Here is a 22,132-nt window from a genome sequence, read left to right as displayed (position 1 = left end):
GGCAGATCCCTGTTTCTCCATTAGCTGGGTACTCCAGAGGTAACAGTCTATCTGAGAGGTCTAACTAACCCATGTGAGTCCCATTCCCCGCCTTCCAGCGATCCTGCTCCCTACTTATTTTTCCCATATAAGGAAATGGGGCCAGTCTCCCAAGCTTACATGAGAGGCTCCCTCCTTCCCTAGACCTCAGAGCCAGTCTGGGTTGGTTTTACAGCCTTTTGTTTAGTAAGTTTCATTTCTCTCTTTACATGCCATTTTGTATGAAGCTAAACTAAATTTCATTCTTATGCCAAGCATGAGGAGGTGGATTAATTTGGATATAAGGGCATCCAAGTGAAGATGTTAAATAGGCAGTTAGAGAAACATATTGGGCTGGAGCCTAATAAAGATCTGAGCCAAAGATACAAATTTGGAAGTTAGGAGCATATAGATGGGAGTTGAGCACATTGAAGTTGAAAAGTTTTGCCTCTGGAAAGTATGTTTATAGTGAGATGTTGGAGGACAAAATTCTGGCAAATGTCAACTGCTTTGCGTTCCATCAGTGATTTTTCCCTTCTTCCTCCTTTTCTCCAATTCCCTTGTATCCCTTGTATTTTTTGTTTTTGTTTTTTCCTTTTTTTTTTTTTTTTTGGCAGGCACCGGGAATCGAACCCGGGTCCTCTGGCATGGCAGGCAAGCATTCTTGCCTGATCAGCCACCGTGGCCCGCCCTATCCCTTGTGTTTTGATGCCACCTGTAATTATCTGGAGCTATCCTTGGCATTTCTGTTTACTCCCACCTAGATTACTGGATCATTTAAGTTAGAATTTTATTAAAACAAGTAACAGTGACTGTTGGTGTGCTTTCCTCCCCTAAGATTAATGTGAAAACCCTAAAGAGATTATCACATAATGAATTGCCTCCCTAACCAAACTATTAGCTTTTGTTTATAGAGATGATATCTTGGTCACCGTTTTATCTCTTTTCTATTTGTCATATTTTTTCCTGTTCAAATGCTTGGTAGACATTAGTTGAACACAGTAATGGAAAAATAATTTTGTATATGATCTACTTAAAGGATGTTCAAAAGAAGTCTTTTGAAGAGAAATATGAAGCCTTCATGGATATTTGCCAACATTTTCAACCAGTTTTCCGTTACTTCTGCATGGAAAAATTCTTGGACCCTGCTGTTTGGTTTGAGAAACGACTGGCTTATACTCGCAGCGTGGCTACTTCTTCTATAGGTAATCTTTTTGTACATCTTAGTAGATTCAGCACTTTTCCACTTTCTGAGTTCAGGGGGATGATGGTAATGACAGTGGTTGTTAACCAAACCATCTTCATCATTAGGTTATTGTGTTTCTTGTTCATCCTAATTCTTAGCTTATAAACCATAGCTTTTCTTAGCTTTTGCAGGAGATAGTTCTCCTGTGCTGACATAGGGAAATAAAATTGGTTCTTCTTCTTTGTTTTATAGTGAATATAGCTTATTTTCTCTTCCCTCAATATATTATTTTCTGAGATTTCTTTTGAAAATAATAAAACATATGATAATTCCATTTACTTATTTCCTTCGGCTATTCTTTTTGATACTGTGATATTATCATGCAAGAATTGGCTCTGTTCATTGGAATGTTATTTTGGAAATAGAAACCATGATATACATTTAAATGAACGTTCATTGCACAACATGTATTTTGACTTTGTATTTTAATTTCTTCAAGACTAGCATAGCTACGTATGGCAACTAGCAAAATCCTAGTGTATGAAAATGGGAACATCAGTGATAATTTAATGTACTAGATTTTTACTAAAGACCACTTTCTTCCAAGGGAGGTAGATAGGACGTATGTTTTGAAAAAGTTTCGATAAATTATGGAATCCTCTTCTCTTCTACATTGAGAATCACTGATCTGGTTCAACTAATTCATTTTATAAAGAAGAAATTTGGCCCAGTTAATGCTGAGCTAGCCAGTAATCCAGACATCCTAACTCCCTACAGAGTGTTTTCCTATAGTTCTCCATGCTGCATTTTATTAGGTTAAAAGCATTTTAAAGTATGTGTTCAAATATGTTTTTTCCTGGGTATATGGAGACGAGTAAGTGATTAATTTGTGCTAAATGTAATTCAGCAAGCAGAAGATAGCTTCATGGAAAAATGAAGAATTTACCTAGGCTTCTCCACCTAAGAATATACTCAAATATTTGAATACGTAGAATGTGCTGCTCTGGCCCTAATAAATAATCTCACCTTCAACCACACTGATTTTCAAAGTACTAATATTTTTGTGTGTGTGCCTGTTGGTAAAAGGAAAATATTTTTAGCAAACATTTAATATCTTAAAAATGCAATGTTCATGAAAATAGCTGGCAAGGTTTGACTTAAGCCCAAAATGCTCAGTTATGTATATAATTTTCTTATAAGTAGGCTAAAAATCCTAAATTACTCAAAAATTATATAACTAGTGATATTAGTTGAAATTGTGCCTAAATGTATTGTAGAGATAGATGGAATCAGATTGTTGGATTTTTTCCTTCCAGTTGGTTACATACTTGGACTTGGTGATAGACATGTACAGAATATCTTGATAAATGAGCAGTCAGCAGAACTGGTACATATAGATTTAGGTAAGTTATAAAAGATATATATCTTTAGTCCATTTAACAAATGTTTGATCATTAAGAAATGTTGTTTGCCTGTCAGGATGTTAAAGTATGAGAGAGATCCACATATCAAAGCAATAAATACTGTTTTTAAAAGAAGTCATAAACACAGTGTTGCTGGAAGGAGTAGCTGACTGCCTTGATTAGTGAGTGAAACTTAATAGAAGAGGTGATATTTGAGATAGACCTCGAAGGGAGAGAGGGAGGGAGGGACAATCCAAGCAAAAATTGGAACAGATTTGAGAGAAGGAATCATGAAGATGTAGCAGGTTGGGGAATGGTAACACATATGTGACTAGAGAGATGTTTGCGTACAGTTGAGTAGCTTGAGCAATAAATTGATGGTAGGCTGTAAAAATCAGGCTAAAGAGTTCACACTTTAATCTATTAGGTGACAGGAAGTAACTGAAGATACATTAAGCAGAACATGATCATGTTTTTTTTTTTTCTCTCACGTGGGGAGGCACCGGAAATCGAACCCAGGTCTTTGGCATGGCAGGTGAAAACTCTCCCTGCTGAGCCACCATGGCCCACCCACCTTTTATTTTTTGAAATATATTTTGGGGAGCAGTATTGACAGTAGGAAGACAAGTCAGGGGATATTATACTAGTTTAGATAAAAAATGAATAAGATTTGGACTAAAGTTGTAGAGACCAGGATACTGGATTTAAGGGACATTTTTGTAGTAGACTGTAGCAGTAGTAATTTTGGAAAGACTGGAAGAGGGGGACTCCAGGATAACTGAAGTCTCTGATTAAAGAACTCAGTGGATTTTGTAGAAGTAAGTAAGAACTGATGAGTTTAGTTTGCACATTTTGAGGTATTAATGGTAAATTAGGCAATAAATTTATACAGAGTAATGAAAAGAGATTGAAGATAATGGTAGAGATCTAGAACCCATCTGTAAATGGTTTTGGTGGAATCATTAGATTGAAGAGATTCTCATCTTACACATCATCTTGACAAAGAGGAATAAGGATGAAATTGTAAGGAAAGCCAGCATTGGAAAGGCTAAATCAGAAAAAAAAAAAAAAGACAGAAGAGAGAGGTATGGAGAAGAGTGTAGAAAGAAGGAAAATCAGATATGATATATATAATACAAAAGGCAAAATGGTAGAGGAAAGTATTACCCAAACAGTAATAACACTAAATGTTAATGGCCTGAATTCCCGAATCAAAAGACATAGATTGGCAGAATGGATTAAAAAACAGTATCCTTCTATATGCTGTCTACAGGAAACACATCTTAGACCCAAAGATACATAGGTTGAAAGTGCAAGGTTGGGAAAAGATATTTCATGCAAATAACAACCAGAAAAGAGCAGGAGTAGCTATACTAATATCCAACAAATTAGACTTCAAATGTAAAACAGTTAAAAGACACAAAGAAGGATACTATCTACTAATAAAAGGAAAAATTAAACAAGAAGACATAACAATCATAAATATTTACGCACCGAATCAGAATGCCCCAAAATACGTGAGGAATACACTGCAAACACTGAAAAGGGAAATAGACACATCTACCATAATAGTTGGAGACTTCAATTCGCCACTCTCATCAATGGACAAAATATCTAGACAGAGGATCAATAAAGAAACAGAGAATTTGAATATTACAATAAATGAGCTAGACTTAACAGACATTTATAGGACATTACACCCCACAACAGCAGGATACACCTTTTTCTCAAGTGCTCATGGATCATTCTCAAAGATAGGCCATATGCTGGGTCACAAAGCAAATCTCAACAAATTTAAAAAGATTGAAATCATACACAACACTTTCTCGGATCATAAAGGAATGAAGTTGGAAATCAATAATAGGCAGAGTGCCAGAAAATTCACAAATACGTGGAGGCTCAACACCACACTCTTAAACAACGAGTGGGTCAAGGAAGAAATTACAAGAGAAATTAGTAAATATCTCGAGGCGAATGAAAATGAGAACACAACATATCAAAACCTATGGGACTCAGCAAAGGCAGTGCTAATAGGGAAATTTATTGCCCTAAATGCCTATATCAGAAAAGAAGAAAAGGCAAAAATGCAGGAATTAACTGTCCACTTGGAAGAACCGGAGAAAGAACAGCAAACTAACCCCAAAGCAAGTAAAAGGAAAGAAATAACAAAGATTAGAGCAGAAATAAATGAAATTGAGACATGAAAACAATAGAGAAAATCAATAAGACCAGAAGTTGGTTCTATGAGAAAATCAATAAGATTGATGGGCCCTTAGCAAGATTGACAAAAAGAAGAAGAGAGAGGACGCAAATAAATAAGATCAGAAATCGAAGAGGAGACATAACCACTGAACTCACAGAAATAAAGGAGGTAATAACAGGATACTATGAACAACTTTATGCTAATAAATACAACAATGTAGATGAAATGGACAAGTTCCTAGAAAGGCATGAACAACAAACTCTGACTCAAGAAGAAATAGATGACCTCAACAAACCAATCACAAGTAAAGAAATCGAATCAGTCATTCAAAAGCTTCCCAAAAAGAAAAGTCCAGGACCAGACAGCTTCACATGTGAATTCTACCAAACATTCCAGAAAGAATTAGTACCAACTCTGCTCAAACTCTTCAAAAAATTGAAGTGGAGGGAAAGCTACCTAATTCATTCTATGAAGCCAACATTACCCTCATACCAAAACCAGGCAAAGATATTACAAAAAAAGAAAACTACAGACCAATCTCTCTAATGAATATAGATGCAAAAATCCTCAACAAAATTCTAGCAAATCGAATCCAGCAACGCATTAAAAGAATTATACATCATGACCAAGTAGGATTCATCCCAGGTATGCAAGGATGGTTCAACATAAGAAAATCAATCAATGTAATACACCATATCAACAAATCAAAGCAGAAAAATCACATGATCATCTCAATTGATGCAGAGAAGGCATTTGACAAGATTCAAAATCCTTTCCTGTTGAAAACACTTCAAAAGATAGGAATACAAGGGAACTTCCTTAAAATGATAGAGGGAATATATGAAAAACCCCACAGCTAATATCATCCTCAATGGGGAAAAATTGAAAACTTTCCCCCTAAGATCAGGAACAAGACAAGGATGTCCATTATCACCACTATTATTCAACATTGTGTTGTAGGTTCTAGCCAGAGCAATTAGGCAAGAAAAAGAAATACAAGGCATCAAAATTGGAAAGGAAGAAGTAAAACTATCACTGTTTGCAGACAATATGATACTATACGTCAAAAACCTGGAAAAATCCACAACAAAACTACTAGAGCTAATAAATGTGTACAGCAAACTAGCAGGTTGCAAGATCAACACTCAAATCCATAGCATTTTTATAACTAGCAATGAACAAACTGAGGGGGGAATCAAGAAACGAATTCCATTTACAATTGCAACTAAAAGAATAAAGTACTTAGGAATAAATTTAACCAAATAGACAAAAGACCTATACAAAGAAAACTACAAAAAACTGTTAAAAGAAATCACAGAAGACCTAAATAGATGGAAGGGCATACCATGTTCATGGATTGGAAGACTAAATATAGTTAAGATGTCAATCCTACCTAAATTGATTTACAGATCCAATGCAATACCAATCAAAATCCCAACAACTTATTTTTCAGAAATAGAAAAACCAATTAGCAAATTTATCTGGAAGGGTAGGGTGCCCCGAATTGCTAAAAACACCTTGAGGGAAAAGAAACGAAGCTGGAGGTCTCAAGCTGCTGGACTTTAAGGCATATTATGAAGCCACAGTGGTCAAAACAGCATGGTATTGGCATAAAGATAGATATATCGACCAATGGAATCGAATAGAGTGCTCAGATATAGACCCTCTCATCTATGGACATTTGATCTTTGATAAGGCAGTCAAGTCAGTTCACCTGGGACAGAACAGTCTCTTCAATAAATGGTGCCTAGAAACTGGATATCCATATGCAAAAGAATGAAGGAGGACCCATATCTCACACCCTATACAAAAGTTAACTCAAAATGGATCAAAGATCTAAACATTAGGTCTAAGACCATAAAACAGTTAGAGGAAAATGTAGGGAGATATCTTATGAATCTTACAATTGGAGGCGGTTTTATGGACCTTAAACCTAAAGCAAGAGCACTGAAGAAAGAAATAAATAAATGGGAGCTCCTCAAAATTAAACACTTTTGTGCATCAAAGAACTTCATCAAGAAAGTAGAAAGACAGCCTACACAATGGGAGACAATATTTGGAAAGGACATATCAGATAAAGGTCTAGTATCCAGAATTTATAAAGAGATTGTTCAACTCAACAACAAAAAGACAACCAACCCAATTATAAAATGGGAAAAAGACTTGAACAGACACCTCTCAGAAGAGGAAATACAAATGGCCAAAAGACACATGAAGAGATGCTCAATGTCCCTGGCCATTAGAGAAATGCAAATCAAAACCACAATGAGATATCATCTCACACCCACCAGAATGGCCATTATCAACAAAACAAAAACTGACAAGTGCTGGAGAGGATGCGGAGAAAGAGGCACACTTATCCACTGTTGGTGGGAATGTCAGATGGTGCAACCACTGTAGAAGGCAGTTTGGCGGTTCCTCAAAAAACTGAATATAGAATTACCATACAACCCAGCAATACCATTGCTAGGTATCTACTCAAAGGACTTAAGGGCAAAGACACAAACGGACATTTGCACACCAATGTTTATAGCAGCATTATTTACAATTGCAAAGAGATGGAAACAGCCAAAATGTCCATCAACAGACGAGTGGCTAAACAAACTGTGGTATATACATACGATGGAATATTATGCAGCTTTAAGACAAGATAAACTTATGAAGCATGTAATAACATGGATGGACCTAGAGAACATTATGCTGAGTGAGACTAGCCAAAAACTAAAGGACAAATACTGTATGGTCCCACTGATGTGAACCGACATTAGATAATAAACTTGGAATATGTCATTGGTAACAGAGACCATCAGGAGTTAGAATCAGGGTAAGATAATGGGTAATTGGAGCTGAAGGGATACAGACTGTGCAACAGGACTAGATACAAAAACTCAAAAATGGACAGCACAATATTACCTAATTGTAATGTAATTATGTTAAAACAGTGAATGACGCTGCATCTGAGCTATAAAAAAAAAATTGGGACGTAGTCACCTAGTATGGGAACCTGGGGATAGAGATATCTTGGAGCCAAAGGAGAGAAAAATTTCATGAAGAAAAAACTGCTCAATAGCATCTGAAACAGAAAATTCAGATAGGATGAAAGTTGAAAATAGGCCTTTGAATTTAAAGGCCTGGGAGATTTATCAACTAGGGCTCCAATTTTTGTACTTAAAACCTAGCAAGACTGTCTCAAGTATGGGTTAGCCTCTCAGTCAGGTCATCTATTGGTATAGGAACATGCTCTCAGGAGAAAGCAGCCGCAAATACCACCCTCCAAATCCAAAACCCTTGGGTTTCCATCCTTTCCCAAATTTTTTCTGGTAAAGCTTAACAGGTTTTAACAGGTTGATGGCTTTGAGATGGTGTTTTTATGTTTTGTTCAGATAATCTCATTATCCTCAGAGACTGAGTTCCAGTTACCTAATATGTAATTACTGGAAATGACAGTTGCCACACAGTGGTTAACATCTGTTTTGGTTTGCTAAAGCTGCTGTGATGCAATATACCAGAAATGGATTGGCTTTTATATGCGATTTATCAAGGTAAAATTTATAATTTTAAGGCCATAAAAATGTCCAAATTAAGGCACCAACAAGAAGATAGCTTTTTGGAGGAAAGGCAGCACCCAGCTTCCTCTGTCACATGGGAAGGCATGTGGCAGCATCAGCTGGCACTTTGTTCCTGGGTTTCATTGCTTTCAGCCTCTGGTTCCAGTGATCTCCTCTCTGAGCATCTTTGGGTCCCTTCTTAGCTTCTCCAGGGCAAACTCTGAATTTCATTTCTTAGCTTAGCATCTCCAAACATCAATGTCAGGTCAGGTCTCCATCCACACTCTCTGCTCTCTGTGTCAACTGTTTTAAGGACTCCAGGGAACTGATTAAGACCCACCTTGAATGGATCAGCTAACAACTCCATGGAAATAATCTAATCAAAAGATCACACCCACAATTGGGTGGGTCACATCTCCATGGAGACAACCTAATCAAAAGATCTCATACCACAATAGGTCAGGCCCCAAGATTGGATTAGGATTAAGGGAACATGGCTTTCCTGGGGTACATAACATTTTCAAACCAGCACAATATCATATAGTGATCATGTTGATATCATTCAAATTGTTAATTTCTAGATTCATTGTATTGTGTTCAAAATACAGGATTTGTAAATTATTGTAAGAATGTTTTGTGGCATATATTAGCAATATTAGTAAATGTTCCATAGATGTGGAAAAGAAAGGAATGAAACTAAATATATTAAATAAACAAAAGTATTTATATACATCATATCATCTGTGCCAGGAATCAGAAACTCAAATACCTTTAGGAGTCAGTCAGGCAAGTGTATGATGTTGGTTAGAAGGTAAATTAGAGTGCGCATACCTTTTCTAAAGGGATGGCCACTATTTCAGCTTCATCTGATTGTTGATAATCAGGAGTTTTGACCTAGAATACCACAGCTTCAGGTTTTCAAGAAAAGACAGAAATCTAGATTTTTATGGGAAATCTGATTTTTATAAATTGACAACCAAATTAAAAAAAAAGGAATTATGTGAGACAAGTAAAACACATCTTCGGGCTTAGAGGCTATTGTTTTCAACCTCTACTCTGTATCCTCCTTTAGTTTCTTCTTTATTTTCCAAGGCTTGACAGAAAATGTTACCCATAACAGTTCTATTTATTATTGTCTCTATTTCTAAAAACAGTTCCTACATATATGTTTTACTACAGTGTTATTCAGCACAAAAAGATTAGGAACTCTTTTTTAGTCATTATGAATCTAACTATTTCTTATATTTATAAAGTGATCTTTTTTTTTAACTTTATTTATTAGTTTCTTGTTTATGTTGTAATAGTACCACAAACTGAGTAGCTTAAAATAACTCATTGTATTCTCTCACAGTTCTGGAGGCTAGAGATCCAAGCTCAAGATGTTTCAGGAAGGCCATATTCTCTCTGAATTCTCTTGCAGAAACTCTGTTTCTTGCCTCCTAGCTTCTAGTGGTTTTACCCAGTCATTCACATTCTATGCCTTGTATAACTCCCAATTTCTATCTCTGCCTTCCTATGCCCTTCTTCCTTCTGTGTCTGTGTCTTAGTCCAAATTTCCCTTTTCTTGGAGCCTAAGATGGCCGCAACCCAGAAATGCCAAAAAGCATAATCAAACAAAGCTCCAGCAAAAGGCTGTTCCCTCTAATCAAAGGACCAGAAAAGGGACAGCCTAGCAAGAGGAAAATTTTTAGACTTATCACCATTCAACTCCAAACACTAAAGGAAAAATGTAGCCCCACCCCTACCCATGCCAATAAAGGCCAAATGTGGAACATGGATTTCCCATCCTCATCAGGCAGTTTCCCTGCCAGTGTTGGGTAAGGAAAGGCTGAGTAGGGAGTCAGAGCTTTCATGCCTACTAGGCAGTAATGATTCTCCTTGCCCTTGATGTCATTGGGGACCATGTGGGGAGCCTGAACTTTCATCCCACCCAGTAATAATAGTTCACCCCTTCTCCCTGCCCAGGGTGGTGTCGGAGAAGGCCTAGTAGAATGTCAGGACTTTCAGAACTGCCCAGCAGTAACAAGTACACTCTCTATCCCTGTTGTCAGTGGAGGCCACATGTGAAGCAGTAATGAGGCTCCTACACTCCCAGCCAGGGTGGCATCACCAGAGGTCCAATGAGGAGCTGGGATTCCCTTCCCTCCCCCGCAGTGCAAGGAGCCCCTATCTGGGTGTCAGTGGAGGGCAAATAGGATACTTGGACTTTTATGCCCATTTGGCAGAAACAAGGTGGTAATCCCCATCTCCTGCCGAAGTGTTGACTCACAAAATCAGCTAAAATAGAAAGTTTAAATAACACCTAGAGTCTTAGAACATAAAACTCAAAGTGTCCAAGTTTCAATTGAAAGATCACTTGTCATACCAGAGAATTCTCAACTTGAATGAAAAGACAATCAATAGGCATCAACAAGTGAGATGACAAAGATGTTAGAATTATCTGACAAAGATCTTAAAGCAGTCTTCATGAAAATGCTTTGAGACACACAAGCATGCTTGAAACAAATAAAAATATAGAAAGACTCGGCAAAGAAATAGGGTCTAACACGGAATGGAAGCACTCAAACTAAAAAATACAGTAATTAAAATATCAGTGGGCATACTCAGCAGCAGAATAAGGGGACAGAAGTAAGAAACAGATAGAATCACAGAAATTTCCCAGTCTGAACAACAAAGAGAAAATAGACTTAAAAAAAAAAATGAATAGAGCTTCTGAAATCTGTAAGAGTAGAAGAAAATATCTAACTTTCCTGTCATTGAAGTGCAAGAAGGAAAGGAGAAAAGGGGTGAGGCTAAAAAAGTGCTCAAAGAAGTAATGGCTAAAAACTTCCCAAACTTGACAGAAAATCAGCAAGGATATAGAAAACTCAGCATCATCAACCAACAGAATCTAGTTGACATTTATAGAACACTTCACCTAATAACAGCAAAATACACATTCTTTTCGAACACCTGTGGAGCATTATACAAAAATAAGCTATATCCTGGGCCATAAAACAAACTTTAGCAAATTTAAAATAATTGAAATGATCTAGATGATTTATTATCTGACAATGGACCAGACTAGAAATCAATAAAAGAAATATGACAGGAAAATATAACTTGAAATTGAACACCCTTCCATATAATCCATAGGTCAAAAAGGAAGTCTCAAGGGAAATTAAAAAAAAAAAAAAATTGAACTGAATAAAAATGGAAATACAACATATCAAAATTTGTAAAACAGAGCTAAGGCAATTCAGAGATAAAAGTTTATATCAATAGAGACTTGCATTAAAGAAGAAGAAAATTCTTCAATCAATAATCTAGGCTCCCAAAGGAAAAACCTATAAAAAGAGCAAATAAATCCAAAGCAAACCAAAGAAAGGAAATAGTAAAGAGCAGAAATCAATGAAATTAAAAACATGAAAACAGTAAAAATGCCAATGAAACAAAAACTGATTCTTTTGAGAAGATCAATAAAATTGACACACCTTTAGCAGGAATTACAAATTTAAAAAGAAAGCAAATCTGAATTGCCAACATCAAGAGTAAAGCAGGTTATAGCACCACAGACCCTACAGACATCAAAAGGATAGATAATAAGAGAGATCCTACCAATAACTCTACTCACATATAGGTGACAACTTAAACGAAGTAAACCAGTTTCTCAAAAAAAAAAAAAAAAAAAAAACACAAACTAACACAACTCACCCAATATGAAATAGATCATTTGAATAACCCTATAAGTACTAAGGAAATTGGATTTGTAATTTAAAAACTCCCAAAAATGACATTCCCAGGCCCAGTTGGCTCCACTGGAGAATTCTACTGAACATTTCAAGAAGAATTAACAACAATTCTGCAGTCTCTTCCAGAAAACAGAAGAGTAAGGACTACTTCCCAATTCATTTTATGGCAGTACAAAGCCAAAACAGTACAAAACAGAAAACTAGCAACCTATATCCCTCATGAATATAGACACAAAAATCCTTTTTAAAAAATAGCAAATAGAACTCAGTAATATGTAAAAGAAATTATATACCAGGACCAAGTGGGGTTTATTTCAGGGATGCAAGGTCTAATAATCAAAAACCATTCAGTGTAATCTACCATGTTAAACAGGTGAAGAAGAAAAATTACATGATCAAATCAACTGTTTCAGAAAAAGCATTTGACAAAATTCAGCACCCATTCATGATAGAAACTCTCAGAAGATTAGTAATAGAGAGGAATTTTTCCCATTTGATAAAAGAGCATCTACAAGAAACAGCTAGCATCATTCTAAACAGGGAAAGGCAGAATTCTTTCTTGTTAAAACTGGAAACAATGCAAGAATATCTACTCTCACCACTCTTGTTGAACGTAATGTTAGAAATTTTAGCTGATACAATAAAGGAGAAAAGGAAGAAAAAGATCAGAAAAAAACAAATAAAACAGTCCTATTCGCAAATAACACAACTGTGTATACAGAAAATCCCAAGGAATCTACCAAAAAAAAAAACCTCCTAGAACTTATAAGTACCATTCTGCAATTACAGTGTATGATAAATATCCAAAATTAAATTGTATTTCTATATCCTTGTAACAGTGAACATGTAGATACCAAAAATAAATACAACACTGTTGACACTCACTCAAAAAAATGAAATACTTTTTCATTTTTCCATGTAAGGCTAGCAAAATATATACAGTACAGAATACTGATGGATGAAACCAAAGAAGATCTAAGTAAATATATGTACCGTGTTCTTGGATTGGAAGACTCACCTAGAAAATATGTCAACTCTTCCCAATTTTATATACAAATAAGATTATTCTAAGATTTTTATGGAAAGGCCTAAGGAACCTAGAATAGCTGAAACAATTTGGAATAGACAAATAAAATGGGAGGAAAGGAGTTAGTCAACCCAATTTCAAGACATATTGCTACAGTAATCAATATGTGTAGAGTTGGCAAAAGAATAGACACTCAAATCATTGCAATAGAGTAGAGAACCCACAAATAGACGGACACAAACATGGACAGCTGACTTTTGACAAAGGTGCAAATGCAGTTCAGTGAAGAAAAAGGATAGCCTTTCATCAAATGGGGATGAAACTATTAAACATCAACAGACAAAAAAAAATCCCTAGACCTCTCACCTTTTACACAAATTAACTCAAATGGATCTTGGACTTAAATGTGAAGTGTGAAACTATAAAACTTTTAGAAAAAACATAGGAGAATGTCTTTAGCATCTAGGGCTAGGAAAAGAGTTCTTTGACTTTACACTGAAAGTGATTTTCTTAAATTGATCAATTGGACTTCACCATAACTAAAAGTATTTGCTCTGCAAAGAACCCTATTAGGAGGATAAATTACAGACTGGGAGAAAATATTTGCAAACCACAATTCAGCATAAGACTGGTGTCTAGAATTTATGAAAAACTCCCAAAACTTAAGTTTAAAGAAAATAATCCAATTACAAAATGGATAAAAGGCATGTAGAAGATACACAGCTGACAAACAGACACATGAAAAAATGCTCAACGTCTTTACCACTAGGGAAATGCAAATTAAAACCACACTGAACTGTCACTGCACAACTATCAAAATGGCTAAACTAAAAAGTAGTGATGCCACTAAATGCTGACAAGAGTGTGGAGAAACTGGAGATGTGGTAAGAAGGTAAACCGGACATCCACTCTGAAAAACTGTTTGCAGTTTCTTTAAAAATTAAACGTGTAAATAGCATGCAACCCAGAAATTGTACTCCTGGGCATTTATCCCGGAAAAATGAAAACCTATGTCACACAAAACCTACACACAAATATTTATAGCAGCTTTATTTGTAATAGCTCCAAACTAGAAACAACACACACATTCACCAGTGAATGCCTAAACAAACTGTGGTACATCCATACCATGATATACTATCCAGCAATAAAAAGGAATGAAATATCGATAAATAAAACAACTTGGATGATGCTCCAGAGAATTATGAGTGAAAAAAAGCTAATCCTAAAAGATTACATACTGTATGATTCCATTTATATATCAAACTAGGAATGGCAAATTAAAGAAATGTTAACTAGATTGGTGGTTGCCAGGAGTTTAAGAACTGGGAAGAGGAGGAACATGAAATGGAAGTGATTGTGACTATAAGAGGGCAACATAAGTCATCTTTGTACTAGGTGATGGCAGTGTTTTCTGTACCTTGACTATATCAGTGTCACTATCCTGGTCATGATATTGAGTTTTGCAAAAATTAAGAGAAAGTGGGTAAAGAGTATGTGGGATGGTCTTTCTCTATCCTTTCTTACAATTATATGGGAATCTATAGTTATCTCAAAATAAAATTTAATTTGGTAAATATAATTTTGAATACACACATACATATATATTTCTCCATTTTAAATTTTACCAGTCATTACTTCATTTATAAAGTCACCCTTTGGATGCACTGATGGTTCAGTGATAGAATGCTCACCTTCCATGCAGGAGACCCAGGTTCAATTCCCGGACCATGTACCAAAAATAAATATATAAATTAAAGTCTTTAATCTAGATTTCATAATTACATTTTTTAAAGTAAGGAGGATCTCATAGACAATCATGAATAGAATACTTTGTGTTCCTGTATTGATAGAATATGGTTGACACATTATTTGGTGCTTTCACAGAATTCACTTGCCAGTTGGAAAGAAAGCAAATTAACTGTCAAACCTCCTAACCTTACTGTGTATTTTACTTTAGGGGTTGCTTTTGAACAGGGTAAAATCCTTCCTACTCCTGAAACAGTTCCTTTTAGACTTACCAGAGATATTGTGGATGGGATGGGCATCACTGGCGTTGAAGGCATCTTCAGAAGGTAAGTAATGTAAGGTAAGGATGAGCTGAGTTTTGCACATCAAAACTATTATAGGTTAAAGATTTCAGTAAATTATAGAGCTTGTATTTCTGGAGCCCAGCGAGGGGCTTTGCTCTTACTTTGGACTAGGCAGTCTGCTTCCATGGTGTACATCACTATTAACCAGTATTTTACAGCAGGTATATGAAGCAGTTGAAACCAGAGATGAAACATCTTGTACAGAGTTGATGTCTTTTAAGCATCCTCATGTTGCAAACCCCTGACTTCAGTTACCTTCTCCAGAAGAGAAGTGTCAACCAGTTTTGGAACCTTCTTATGATGAAATATTTGCAGCTTATTTAAGGTGTACTTATGCGGTGGGACACCATGATTTCATGACAAACTGTCATAGTCTAATCATTCCTTCTAGCATTTCAGGCCCACAGAAAAAGCATAAGCTTTGCATATTTTGTATGTAGTAGGACTTAACCTTTGAATGTTTACCAATAATGCAGATCAACAGTTGGTAAAGAAAGGAAAAAGCAAAGTTGGGGACATTTTGGAAGAAGCAGCTGAATTATTGATGAGTTGTTTTTGTGTCTGTGCCAGTGACATTCGTGCTGGTATAGAGGATTCTAAGAATTGGTGGGATGCTGTTTCTGGTGAATCAGTTATTTAAAACCTACTGTAAGATCAACAAACTCCATTGTGTAAACCCCTAATTAGAACAGTTGACAACTCAAATCTGAAAGGTGATTACAGTACTGCACAGAGTTACATACAAATACTATGTTAGAAGCAAGGCTATGTTTTATAGTAACTTTAAGCAAACTGAGGAATATCTGCCATTTGCTTTTGAGCATTGTCACCACTCAAATCAGAAGAACAAAAATGTGATTCTAATATATATTCCCAGTGAAAATGCTGTTGGGGTATATGCCAAACATTGAGCTTTTGAAGAAGTATCATCTTATGCAGTTTGTAACCAAAGCTGTAAGTGAAGGCTATCTTTTACTACTGAATGAGGATCTAACAAAGCATGAGATGTTTTTTATTCGTTATGGTATTTTCCTTATCCTTATAAAGCTGTTGGTCATCACCTACAGGAATCTTTTTAAGAAGGTGTGTTTTTTACTCAAAACACATCAGTTGTCTCTTGATGATTTTCTAGTTGCCTTAAAATTCATGCTAGTAGAGGGCGTAGATATTGATGAAGTCCAGTGTATTTTAGCTGATCTGATATGCATGGGTCACATTGAAGGCTACATGTCACGTCAGCATCAGAAGCTAGTAGTTAGCAAGCAAAACCCATTCCCTCCCTTATCTGCAGTCTATTGAATATATAATCCTGTGGATAGAAAAAAAGATTTCAGTAGATTATAGAATTTAATGTTAGAATTACTATATCCTAGTGCTTTACCTATACTAGAAAAAAGACCCTGGGTAAAAGCAGTAATAGATTCCCCATCCCTTAAGCCGTATGGGACTCCTATATAACATACATGCTCTCATTCCTACCTCCTATGGAAGCAACCCCCCTTGGCCTGTAACACCTCTTTCCTAGCTACCTTTCTTTTTACTAAATAAAAATGCTATTGGGATGCACATTTTGGGGGATATAAAACCAACTCTATTTTCATATTAAAGGACCTTATGAGTTCCTGCTAAAAGAACTTTGCACTTCTCTGTAGTTTTCCCAACTTGGGTCTGTGTACTCAACTTTTATTTGGACAGATTCCTGTGAAAATAAACTAATAATTACAACATTAATCTAAGACTAAGAAATGTCTCAGTAATATTGTGTTATCCTCATAAATGTTAACCTCATATATTTGTATCCATTTCAGAAATATCTGTTGAAGCTATTTCTGCCAAGGTCTTATGTTCTTTGAGATATAGATTTGGAAATAATTAACAAAAAAAGTCTCACACAAGTGTATTTAGATAAAGATGTTGAAACCATTAATATGTCACTCAATCTATATAATGTGTTTGACTCTAGATGCTGTGAGAAAACTATGGAGGTTATGAGACACTCTCAGGAAACCCTGTTAACCATTGTAGAGGTAAATGTTTATACATTTATAAGGAAATTTTATTCCTCTTCTGATAGACCATGTACCTTCTTAGGAACTTACTGATTAGAGGGTAATTGCTTCATTTTAATATAGTAGGATGATGCTAGACAGCAGAAGAGAGGAGAAGCTTACACACTAAGCATTTTCATACACCAGTAAGTCCCTTCAAGTTTCTCACAATGTTACAGTGTTATAAATAATCTCTAGTTTTTAATACAAAAAGCAGCACTTTGACTTCTTAGGTATTTATGTTATCGTTTTCCAAATGGCTTCCATTGAGGCTTAAGAGCAATCAATAAATTATTTCTCTCTTTTCCCTGGCCAAGTTCAGAACCTCTTTTAGTCTCCAGTATTTTAGAGCAGCTAGAAGTAAAAACCTAAAATTGTGAAATTATAACCCATGTCAAACTCTGAAATAAGTTCTACAACTAATTGTGGTGCCGTGCTTTGAACTTTATAGCTTCTTTGTATATATGTTATTTTTCACCAAAAAAGAAGGAAAAAAAAGTTGATTGTGATGATAAAAAAAATATTTAGGCCCTCTAGCCTCCTATATTCTGGAGCAGCTAGAAGGAAAAATATGAGAAGATCATATGGTAGCCCATGACAGACTCTGGGATCTGTCCTGTAACTACTTGTTGAAGAGTGCTTTGAAAAATTGCTTATTTATTTCTTTGCTTTGTATATATGTTACACTATACAATAAAGAAAGTTTAAAAAATTAAAAAATAAGTTATTGGATAAATAATCAATAAATACTTTTTTTTCTCCTTACAAGTTTGGAACTAATTGACAGGAAAAGAGCCACAAGAGTAGGATGGAGATTAGAATGTCAACTTTATTCCTGATAAATTTATTGGAGAATGTGGCTTAGGAATGAGGTTCAAATAGCCTTGCTAGTACTCTCCAACTCTCACAACCTAATCTATACTTTAGAACAGCACGCCTCAGTGAGAATTGGGACTTAAAAATCAGATGTCCTTACCCAGGATCACACTTATTAAGAGGAAGGAGAGAAGAAAAAGTGACAAGTGCATACCTTCTTTTAGTAGACTGTTTTCACCCAGTTAGGAAACATGGGCCAAGGGCTATCACTCCCCAACTATGGAAGAAGGATGACTAAGCAGGTAGTAAGAAGCCGGAGCATTAGGCCAATAGTTTCCCCTACAAGAAAACATGAGGCGTGTGCAGTAAGTGTCCCCATCCTCTTCCCAATCAATTGCCATGTGACTGACCTTTGTTATTTTTATAACACTAATTCTACTCTCTCTAAGTCCACCTTCAAAATACACATTGTTCTTCTAATACATATGTATTCTCTGTTTAGGTCCTCTTGTATGATCCTCTCTTTGACTGGACAATGAATCCTTTGAAAGCTTTGTATTTACAGCAGAGGCCAGAAGATGAAACTGAGCTCCACCCCACTCCAAATGCAGATGACCACGAATGCAAACGAACTCTCAGGTGAGCACATATTTTAGGAAGGGTCTGTTGTCAATCAGATATTCTTATTCTTAAGGCCTTTTAAACTCTTCCACTGCATTAAAACTTTTATTTTTTCTGTTAGTGATATCGACCAGAGTTTCAATAAGGTAGCTGAACGCGTCTTAATGAGACTGCAAGAGAAACTGAAAGGAGTAGAAGAAGGAACTGTGCTCAGTGTGGGTGGACAGGTGAATTTGCTCATTCAACAGGCCATGGATCCCAAAAATCTCAGTCGCCTTTTCCCAGGATGGAAAGCTTGGGTGTGATCTTCAGCATGAAAAGTACTCATGATGTAACCTCTTAGAAATCAGCTTTTTTTTTTAACGCACCCACATGCTTTGTATAGGTATGTTAATATTTAACTAAATGAACTGCTTTTTATATTTTTTAATGTTTATTTTGAAGTTTGAGTCATTTACCAGTCAGAGATACTTTGATAACCTCAAGGGACATTTCTTCTCTCATAGTTTAGAAATAATTGCCACCATTCATGCTGTGCTACTATAGAGAAAATAACCGTGCATGAATGGTAAGCCAGCATACCATAGAGAGGGGGAGAAGAATGTAAAAGCACATCACAATTATTCTATACTTCTATAATAAACTTTCGTATTTCTTCTTCTCAAGTATATATTTGTATCATTTTCAGTAGAATCACTCACATATATGCATTAGCCAAAAACAATGGAAGCAAAAGAAGTATAGGCACATTGGTGACAATTTTTCCTTTAGTGTTAATGAGAACAAATAAACAAACTGCTAGTTTTGAGGAGACTTAATTACAACTTGTCCCTCAAGTAATATGTGTGAATGATAAATGTTTTGATAATTAATATATAAAAGGAAACAAGTTATAACCATCTACTATATATCGTGGTATAAAGCTCACCTATGTTAAAAATAAGAAAAAAATGCTCAAAACATAGTAGAGTTTAAGATATGTGTTTGGCTTTTCAGTAGCAAAATCACCCAGTGCTGCTGAATAATGAAGTTATGATGTCATGGAGAATAAATTCCAACGACATAGTGTGGTTACTATTTTTTTTTTTAATATATTGAATCTTCTCATTCTATCTTTTAACCCCTTCTCTGTTTTCCACTATTTTATCTTCTGTAATGCTATCATGGTTGTTTTTTCATATCTGTCTTCTAGTTCATGAATTCTCCCTTCATTTGTATATAATTTCTTTTTTAATCTATACATTGGGTTTCTTCTTTCAAAAATCATTTTTCATTTCTAGTTAGGTATCATTTTTCAGCTACGCATATTTGTTTCAGGTTGTCTCTTTTTTGTTTGTTTGTTTGGAATGTTCAATTCATTCTTGTATATCTCTAAAAAAATTTTAATATCCTCACTTCATGGTTTTTCTAATATCCCTATAAAATGAGTTTCTTGAGGTCTAACCCTGCTGTTAGTGTCTATTAAATCTTATTGGTCAAATGTTTACCCATATATTTTGTTGTTTTGAAATGTGAGCTTATTTCAGCAAGGCTTTATCTGTAAGAATAAGTGACCTGGGTTAAGAGTAATTCTTGCAGATAAGTTTGTCAGCAAGTATATCCAGGACAATCACTGACACAGGACTACTCTCGTTTTAATTTTGTAATATGGTGGTTTCCAGACCTCAAGTGTAGTATACATTTGAAATCCAAATCTACCTGAGAACAGGTCTGTTATAACAGATTCCTAGAGAAGGCCAAGGCAGAATGTTTTATTGACCACTGTTTCACTCAGAGAGTAGACCTCTGGGCTTCTGGGGGTGCAGGGGATGAGGTGTATTTACTTCCTTCTCCTTGAATTGTCGAGTTCCAATGTTTCATCTGTCTCCATGAATATGTTAAAGCTGAGACCTTTAGGTTAATGAGATTAGCAGATTGTGTCAGGACAGCTCCGCTATCAACTCCACATTTACCTCTTTGATTTTCAGTTCAATCTTCATTTCTGACCCTAAGGATTCCCCTTTCTTGTGAGTTATGGCTGTGAATTTAAAAATATATATCTGTTATATTCTGTCTAGCATTTCTGTGTTTTGGTGCAGAGTTATGGTTCATGTTATCTAGTTTGACAGGTAACTAGAAATGAAACTCTTTCATGATTCTATACTCTCCTCTCATTAGATTGACAAGTAAAATTGACTTGTATATTAGTGAACCTAAAGACTCCTCCATCCTTAGAAAAAATGTTTGGATTAGCTGCAGAGATTAAGAAATGGATAGTTGAACTTTCTTCTTATTTTACCTTAGAAATTGCGTAATTACTTTGTTCTTGTGAATTATCAGCATTTCTTTTTATTACCAATGGAAATACTCATACCTGATCTCACCTCCCCTATTCCCTCACATAATCACCAGAACTTTTTAGATTATAAAGTTCTTGGTTTGGTGTCTAGAGAACCGTTCTTAAAATAATTTTATGCCTAAAATTACTAAGTTATCTTGCTGCGTATTTTTCTTATAAGCTGCCTAAATGAATATTTGGTAAATACTGACATTTTATTACTGTAATAAATCAAGATAACGCAATAAACTTAGAATATTTTTATTTAAGAAAGCCTTGAAACTTCCATGATAGAATAGGAACTTATCAGTTGGTTAATAATATAGTTAAATGAGTTTGTAGCTAATTCTAGTTGATACATTCAAAGAGCTTTGAATAACAAATCAGTAATCCACTCTTCAACCGTGAATGACCTGTCATAAGACAACTGTCCTAATCAGACATTCTTATCAGTGGCTTAGAAAAGCCATGCCATATTTGCAAATAACAAATCCAGGAATAATAGCTAATTTAAAGAATGACAGAATTAATATTCTAAAAGATTTTGATAAACTAGAAGAACATTGTCTAGAAATGAACAAGATATATATCTCCCAAGAACAAATGGGTTAGGTTTTTTAAATATTAGTCATAAAATATTTGTCATATACTGAGTACCTGATATACGATATATGCAGCATCTCTAATCCTTATAAGATTAGTGATATTATTCCCATATTATTAGATTTATAGCTGGAGAAACTGAAGTTAAGAGAAATTAGGTAACTTGCCCAAGGACATAAGACAGTAAATTGCAAGTACAAGTTTAATATGGATAATTTCTAACTTGAAAAGACTTGAAGTGAAAAGAAACTAGGTTTCACTGGTCAGCTGGTCACAAGGTCAGTGAAAACCAACCAAGTAGAGAATATGGTAGAAAAGCTTATAAATTGTGGACTGATTTGAACAGTTGACTTGTGTCAAGATTAAAGGAAATAATAGTCTCCTATCATACTTTGTACTTTGTATCCAGAAGTGGGTGCTTGTGTTTTCACCATAAAAGTAGTACAGTATTAACAGATTGGCTTCTAGGTATTACTGAAACACATGTAGTATCCAGTGCTCTTTAGGTTTTCTGCTTT

At 35.4% G+C, this 22,132-nt stretch overlaps 1 protein-coding gene and 1 pseudogene across 3 annotated transcripts in view; both read left to right on the top strand.

Annotated features, from left to right (window-relative positions):
• Positions 1–19,362, top strand: part of ATM (ATM serine/threonine kinase) — a 180,434-nt gene extending 161,072 nt beyond the window's left edge. For all 3 annotated transcript variants that reach the window (XM_077113047.1, XM_077113046.1, XM_077113048.1), the window contains 6 exons: positions 1,058–1,223; positions 2,521–2,607; positions 15,077–15,191; positions 17,173–17,236; positions 18,576–18,712; positions 18,816–19,362. In XM_077113047.1, the coding sequence (XP_076969162.1) occupies positions 1,058–1,223; positions 2,521–2,607; positions 15,077–15,191; positions 17,173–17,236; positions 18,576–18,712; positions 18,816–18,999 (753 nt within the window). In that variant the 3' untranslated portion in view covers positions 19,000–19,362. The remainder of the gene's footprint in view (positions 1–1,057; positions 1,224–2,520; positions 2,608–15,076; positions 15,192–17,172; positions 17,237–18,575; positions 18,713–18,815) is intronic.
• LOC143644275 (PCI domain-containing protein 2 pseudogene) lies at positions 15,199–17,154 on the top strand (annotated as a pseudogene).
• Positions 19,363–22,132: the final 2,770 nt, after the last annotated feature.

This window comes from Tamandua tetradactyla, chromosome 8 (genome assembly GCF_023851605.1).
Source record: "Tamandua tetradactyla isolate mTamTet1 chromosome 8, mTamTet1.pri, whole genome shotgun sequence".
Lineage (NCBI taxonomy): Eukaryota > Metazoa > Chordata > Mammalia > Pilosa > Myrmecophagidae > Tamandua > Tamandua tetradactyla.
This window is presented reverse-complemented; position numbering and strand designations above follow the sequence as displayed.